Source organism: Phoca vitulina, unplaced genomic scaffold (assembly GCF_004348235.1).
Source record: "Phoca vitulina isolate PV1807 unplaced genomic scaffold, GSC_HSeal_1.0 scaffold26, whole genome shotgun sequence".
Taxonomy (NCBI): domain Eukaryota; kingdom Metazoa; phylum Chordata; class Mammalia; order Carnivora; family Phocidae; genus Phoca; species Phoca vitulina.
The window spans coordinates 21,584,913-21,592,420 of record NW_022589729.1 but is presented as its reverse complement, the minus strand read 5'-3'; the positions used below and the strand labels follow the sequence as shown (position 1 = coordinate 21,592,420).

Below are 7,508 nucleotides of genomic sequence, written 5' to 3'. Positions count from 1 at the left end.
TAAGTATTTATTACCGTGGTTAATTCTGACCAGCTATGTAAATCACAAAAAGTAAAAACTGCAAAAAAATTAACAAAAGGGTCCATTACCTTATTCCCACATTCTGTTAAGACTCCTGAAAACCTAGAATCCTTGAAAGCCTGGTGGTAACTGAATTGTTTCCAATAGTCATTTTACATCTACGTCAAACATTCAGTGTCCCTAGTGATGTTGGTAAGTTGGCAAAATAAGAGACAACAATTCCAAATATTTTAACATTCTTATTATATAGTTTTCTGGACAGTTTGCTCCCAGACACACATTCAGGATAAACACATACTCAACATTAAGTGGTTATTTATTTTTCAGGTTTAAAAGGTTTCAAACTACATATGTACAAGCTAAATAAAACAAACTAGCCTCAGAATCAGTGTAGAGCAGAATACGTAAATACACAAGGTCTGTTTTATAGGACACGAAAGATGATAATATCATCAAATACAAAGAAAAACATCCAAGGGAGGTAGGCAAATTAGAACATCTTAACAAAAAATATATTAACTACGACCAAGACAAACCCCTAAGCATCAGAGCAAAATTTCTTTTCTATGCCTCCCAGCTGCCTGGCTTTCCTTTTCTGTGTTGTGTTGCATACTTCTGAGTCACCAGCTTCTGGCAGATCATCAGGCATCTCTTCCTCATCAGCCTAAAAAGGAGCAGATACGGTAAAATGTAAGGTTCACACTATGAACCAGGATGGAGAACAAATGAAGTGCTGTAATATTATTTCCAAGTACTTCTTTGTTGCCTCTTGTATATGATATTCCCTTCAAAAGCATCTTCTTCAATCTTTTGTATGTTTTAAATTTTTATTTCTTTTCATAAGTAACTGCTACTTAACTCAATCTGAAGGATGTTATCACTCAGCAAGAACCAGAATATGCAAATCTTTGTGTTCCTATAATTTGTATTGTTAAATGAGGAAGCTCTATCAACTTAAATTGGGGAAATTTTCCTTCTCCCTTCTATGAATGGTCCCATAAGAAATGTTCATTTTCCCCTCTCTCCTATACCTCTCTCACTCCTTCCTGATTCCTGCAATAATCCCTTCTCAGTGTTAAAAAAGAAAACCTCAAAAAAAGAATCAGAGTCACCTCTCATCTATCCATGCTACCCCAAGAATATAAAAAAACATTGAGCAGATGCTGCCTGCCCTCTAGTGTTGTCAAAGATGACAACTGTTAGGAAAAATATACTGTTGGTTGAGCTACTAGGCTATTTTGTTGAATAACTATTTAGAAAGTTGTAATAGGAGAAAAAATCAGTTAGCTACTCTAGAGTACGTTACAAATTTGGCAAAGTTAATAACCATTTACGCATTTACAGATAAATACACTTTTAATGGATTAATAACAGTAGCAAAATCAGAACTGTACAATCATCATACCTTCTGTTTCTGTTTTGCATGCTTCTCTGTCCACTGCCTGGCATTCTTGAGGAAGACTGGCTTATTATATTTAAATTCGGAGGACTGAGACAAAATCAAAGAAGAGTGAATGGAGAGAAAAATGATTTGTAGTGGTTAAGCTGCAGCTGCCACAGCTATCCTCATAAATGAAAAGTCAGAGGTATGAAGAAAGTAGGACATGTGCTGCAGAGCACAAGAGGATACTTACTATGTCGGCCATGAGGGGGTCATCAGGGTTGGGTTCAGACATGAGCAGCTGAATAGAAGTCAGTACAGTTGCAATGTTGAGGGATGGTCTCCAGGCGCCCTATATACAGAAGACAGGCAGCTGCTTTTGTATTACTAAGAATGTGATACTCTAATTCAAGTTTTATAGATGAGAATCACAGAATGCTGTGTCCACCCTTTACCCACCACTCACTTTTGGTGGCAATTTGAGAACATCTAAACAAATCCGTCCAGCAGAATCAATGTTTGGATGATAGATCGGAGTCAGAAATCGGATCTGAGGAGGTTCAAAGGGGTACCTTTGAAAACATAGGATAATAGAGAATTTTTATTAACGTATTGTTTCATTATAAACATATAATAATAAAGGCTTCCTGGTGACTAATTAGGAAGACAGCCTTTGAGAGGCAAACCTTTTTTCTCCTCAAATTTTTATTATGAAAACTTACAAACAATAGAAAAGTTGAAATAATAGCATTAAAAACACTCATGTACCCACCACCTAGATCAAACCACTTCATCCTGTAAATACTTGAGCACATATCTCCCAAGAATAAGGTCATTCTCCTATATAACTGCAATACTATCAGTATACCTATGACAAAATTAAAAATGTATTCCCCAATATCAGCTACTATTCAGATTTCCTCAATTGCCCCCCCCTTTTGTACAGACAGGTTTTGAAAAACAGGATCAAATTAAGATTTATATATTGCATGTTTTTTTAAAGATTTATTTATTCATTTGAGAGAGCGAGCATGACAGCGAGCATGCGCATGTGTGGGGGGGAGGGGTGGAGGGATAGGGAGAATCTCAAGCAGACTCCCCACTGAGCACAGAGGCCCAACACAGGGCTCAATCCCACAACCCTGGGATCATGACCTGAGCCAAAATCAAGAGTCAGACACTTAACTGAGCCACCCAGGTGCCCCCACTGCATTTGGTTATTATGCCTTTTTAGTGAGACACAAACCTCGGAAAATTCCCAGCCTATTTTCAGAACTGATGTATCACATGATTATCAAGCTACTTCTCTCAGGACTTTAACAAGTTTGGCCAGGATCTGATCTAGTGAAAAGACATCTACATATCAACAGTCAGACATTCATTTCTTCCCTTCCCCATTCTGCACAAAACTACAACTACGACTCACTTGATGAGAACCTTAAAGGAGACCTGAATTAGGAGGGGCCTTAACATAAAGACAGAAAGGAGAATGGTGGTTGCCAGGTGCTGGGGGATGGGGGAGCTGGCAAGTTACTGCTGAACAGGTATGGAGTTTCAGTCTGGGAAAATGAAAACGCTTTGGAGATGGATTATGGTGACAGGTGCATGACAACGTGAATATACTTAATGCCACTGAACCAAACACTTAAAAATGGTTTAAATGATCAATTTTATGTTATGTATATTTTAACACAATGAAGAAAAGAAGGCCTTAGATGTGATCTAGCCCATTTTTAGAGAAGGAATTTGAACTCCAGAGAGATAAAATAACTTGCCCATGGTCACATTACATCATGATAAGACTAGGATTAAAACCTAGAACCTTTAACTCCTACATTTAACACTCTACTACATTACTCTATCTTCCAATAACCGTCCTTTACCCTGTAAGTTTAGAATCTAATTCACACTGGGCGCCTGGGTGGCTCAGTCAGTTAAGCGTCCAACTCTTGATTTTGGCTCAGGTCATGATCTCAGGGTCATGAGACCCAGCCCCGTGTTGGGTGTGGAGCCTGCTTAAAATTCTCTCTCTCCCCCTCTGCCCTTACCCCACTCTGCATGTGCTCTCTCTCTCTCAAAAAAAAAAAAAAAAATCTAATTCACACTAACCTCTCGGGAATGCTAACTTCCAACTTGAAAACACCTTTCTCATAAGGTGTGTCAGCCGCACCTAATATTTCTTAAAAAAAAAAAAAGAAAGAAATTAAGAGGTAATCAGATGATCTGAATGACCACACCATACAGTCCTAATAAAGGATTGGTCCTAAAGGAAAGCTGGGTCTAGGACAGTAATTCTCTCCTCTTAGGGCTTTAACAAGCTTCTCATGCAATGCACCAATGTACCCAAAAAATTGTTGGTGTCAAACAAAGGACAGACAGAAGATCAAAACAGAAGTTGGACAATACTGACCACAGATCAAATATAAGCTCCAGATTTGTTTTGTCTGTACTGCAGGATTCTAATTATTTATGTTTCCTGTCTGGCCTCACAGATACTTGAGATGGTGATCTTTGGTCTAAACACTGCTTCAGAGCTGATGCCCAAATCTTGGCTATAAATCAGCAAAAGGTGTAATAAAAGGCCAGAGAAGAAATGTCAAGCAAACCTTTTATACATGTAAACAAATTAGGTTTAGAAAGATGATAAGGTACTTTGACCTTGCCATTGTTCTCTACTTTAGAATATACAAATGTTCAGATTTCAGCACAATTTTCTAGGGTCATCATAGGCATGACATGATACCTACGAGCTTGCAGATCATCCATTTTGTCCTTATCTTGCCAGCAAGTGATGCCTGGGGGTGGCTCTGTGGCTAACAAGTTCAGCTCTCTCTTTAGACGTGAAGCTCTCTGCATGGTCCCCAAGTAGAAGGAACCACACACAGTTCACTGCACCACACTAGAAGCTGGCTGGGATTCACTAGGGAGAAAAGGGACAACCATGAAATAGTCAGCAATGGTGACTTGAGTTTTTAGCACATGGCTTCAGTTTAGTGAAAAACAAAACAAATTCTTCGTATTAATCCCTATTCTGAGAAAGGAATCTGAGTTTTTTCCATTTCCTCTCTGTTATCTATTCAAGCACATTTAAAAAATAAAGATTAAAAATGCAAAACGCTCTACAAACAACAAAAACACTACAAGTTTTCAATTAATATCTGTTTCCACTGATAAATTATAAACTCAGGAGGTACACCCTGGGTCTAATTTTGCTCTCCACTGCATCCTCAGTATGCCTGGCATAGAAAAGGCTTGACAAATATTAGCTGTGGAAGTCTACATATGCTTTGTGAGGAGAGCAAGGAATGAATATGATGGAGATAGTCTCACTCTGAAGTATTTGTAAGTGAAAGCTTAAATGTGTGAAGTTTTCTCCATGTATTCTGGATTCCACATCCTCCCAATTCTTCAGTATTTCCAACCTTTTTCCCATCAACATTCAAATATGCTCAAAATCTCTCTCATCTAAAACAAACACCCACACCTACACACACTCAACACCCTTCGTAACTCTAGTTCTCCCTTTAGCTGCCACTCAAAGGATACCGATTTTTTATATTATGAGTTACATACACTATCTTCCAGTCTGTGGCATGTCTTTCCACTTTACTCATGTCTTTTGACAGATACACAACTATTAACTTTAATGTAATCAATTTTAAAACCTTTTCCTGTACACTTACACTTTTATGTATTAAATTTTTCCTTATCCCCAAACTTAGGATATTTGTCTATATCTTCTAAATGTTTTACAATTTTGCTTTCGCATTTAATCCAGTAGGAATTGATTTTTGTGTATAGTGTGAGGTAGAGGTCCAATTTTGGATCTCTTCCTCCATATGAATAACCTATTGTCCTAGTCCTTTTTTTTGGAAAGTATTTCCTTTCCCCGCTGATATGCTCATAAACTAAATTTGCATGTATGTGTGGATCTGTCTTGAGATTCTTCAATTTGTTCCATTGGTCAATTGGATTATCTTTGAGCCAATACCTGTTTTAATTACTTAGCTTATTAATAAGACTTGATATATAGTAAGTTGAGTTCCTACACCTTGTTCTTCTTCTTCAGGAATATCTTGGTTATTCTTGATCCTCTGCTCTTCCATATGAGTTTTAGAATCACCTCATAAAAGTCCACACGTATATACATCTCAGGATCTGGTTTTCAGTTTTGTAAACCGAATACTCAACTTGGCAGTAAACCTAGATTCAGTTGGGCTTACATGTACTAATTTATTCCAGGCTCACTCACAAAGGCTTTACATTAAAAGGTCAATTTATTAATTTGTACAACTATGATAAAATTTTTAATCTTAATCCCATACATTCCCTCCTTACACTATTTCTATTTGGAAAACTAATTATAATCAGAAGATTACCTGGTGGGCACAGATTGTAGTTATTGGATGGTTGTTATGATAATCATACCCTTAAATTGAGGCCATCTACCTCCACCACAGGGATGTTTAAAGGAGACTAAATTTGTGTATTGGCCAGGTAAAGACATTCTCTTGAACTGTGCTGCAGACACAATGGTTCTTTGCATCTTCCTTTTCTAATCTCCAGGCTTGCTACTCCTCCACAATTCACAAACTCTTCCAGAAATATTTAAATGAAATTAATAATATAACAGGTGAATTAAATTGTTAAATAGAATTACACTACAACAGTTTTTCATATAAATTATTCTTGAAAGTACTTCCAAATTTCCTTAGATGCACCCATAAGACCATCATCTTTTGGAGGCAGGTATTTCACTGGATAATTAACCTCCCGTTTTATATACAGATCCCTACTACTTTTCTCAGTAAGCACATGCTGAGAAAGCGACCACAATAAGACAAGAATCCACAAGGAATAGAGCGTACCTTTATAGTAAAATGAGAACCCAGGGGAAAGGCACGGGAAAGGGATTAGAATAGGGTGAGGAATAAGCAAGACAATTTCTCTAATGGAGGCAACCAGACCCCAGTCTCACTATATTAACACAAATTGGTATATCGCACTCTTTAGCTCAAAAGCCATCAATTAGTGCGTTTTTTCTGGGCACAAAGGTTCTTTACAATCAAACCCCAACTTCATATCCAGTAACCACTCCCCACAAACTTGTGCTTCAGCCACACCGACTTCTTTTTGCTGCCCATTAAGAGTCTCATCTTCTTTCACATCTACAGATATTACACATTAAATGATCACTTCTCGCCCTTCTCTAGTAATGCGCCCCAATCCTTCACTCCTTTCGGTTGTCACCCTCTCTGTGCTTCCACACCAACTTGCACCGGGAGTTGTTATTCATCTCTGACAGCTTCTTCTCGTGGGGCGAAAATCCCTTGAGGGCGGGTGTAGTCTTCGTAATTCCTTTCTTCTTTTAAATTCTTAAGTCAACAATGCCTACAGACAATGCCTTAGGATACCAGTATGCAGCCCTGTAACTAGTGTTGGAAACGTGGGTTTTGGACCAGATGGTGAAGAAGGCAAACGGCCTGTGCGCGGCCCCGCAGCGAGCGCAGGGCAGCGGAGTCTCCTTCCCAGGGACACACTTCTCCCTGCGGGGCACAGGCGGCTCGGGCAGCTCTGGCCGCCGACGGGCTGCGGAGATTCCGGCAAAGCCTCCGCTCAACAGCCGCTTCTCCCTTCCGAAGACAGGAAACTCCCACATTAAACAGAAACAGGACTCCTGGTCTCTGAGACCTACAGGGACCACCGCCGGGAAGCGCTCTCTCCGCTGGGGAACCAGAAAACTACCCTCTTACCTGGGCGTACTCACCTCACAACGTAGCGACGCGCGGCCCAGCAGCTACCCACGCCTGCGCACGCCCAGACGGTTGGCGTCGCTCCGCCTTCCGCCACGAGGGGCTTGCGATTGGCCCGCAGCAATGCCCGGGGGAGGAGCGCGGCCCCCTATTGGGCAGCGCTCTGAGCCCGGCTTCCGCTCACGCCGCTTTCAAATTAGAGCGCGCGTCAGACGTAGTCACTCCCTCTCGTACGCGGAGCCGCTGATCGGGGTGGAGGTTCTCGCCGGTTTGGGCGGGCTGCATCATTTGGTGTGGCCCTGAGGTGACAAGTCGGGTTACGATGTCAGCTTTCTTTGTCAGAGCGGGGAAGG

At 40.3% G+C, this 7,508-nt stretch overlaps 1 protein-coding gene across 4 annotated transcripts; it reads right to left on the bottom strand.

Moving 5' to 3' along the window:
- On the bottom strand, positions 1 to 7,241 carry UBE2T (ubiquitin conjugating enzyme E2 T). 4 transcript variants are annotated; one of them, XM_032422457.1, is made up of 7 exons: positions 7,170 to 7,241; positions 4,150 to 4,322; positions 3,512 to 3,581; positions 1,869 to 1,974; positions 1,656 to 1,754; positions 1,427 to 1,510; positions 1 to 685 (listed from the first exon to the last, which is right to left on the bottom strand). In XM_032422457.1, exons 2-7 carry the CDS (start codon positions 4,256 to 4,258, stop codon positions 560 to 562), a joined length of 594 nt encoding a protein of 197 aa, XP_032278348.1. In that variant the 5' UTR covers positions 4,259 to 4,322; positions 7,170 to 7,241; the 3' UTR covers positions 1 to 559. The 4 variants fall into 4 exon arrangements, with proteins under 4 accessions (XP_032278348.1, XP_032278352.1, XP_032278351.1 ...); XM_032422461.1 differs by having other exon boundaries at positions 7,156 to 7,197; XM_032422460.1 differs by lacking the exon at positions 7,170 to 7,241 and adding an exon at positions 6,271 to 7,148.
- Positions 7,242 to 7,508: the final 267 nt, after the last annotated feature.

Coding starts and splice junctions, on each gene's coding strand:
- UBE2T (XM_032422457.1), bottom strand. CDS start 4,258: ATGCAGAGAGCTTCACGTCTAAAGAGAGAGCTGAACTTGTTAGCCACA. Junction 1,975..3,511: donor GAAGTTAGCATTCCCGAGAG/GTTAGTGTGAAT, acceptor ATGTTTTCAAAG/GTACCCCTTTGAACCTCCTC. Junction 1,755..1,868: donor TTCTCAAATTGCCACCAAAA/GTGAGTGGTGGG, acceptor TTCTGTATATAG/GGCGCCTGGAGACCATCCCT.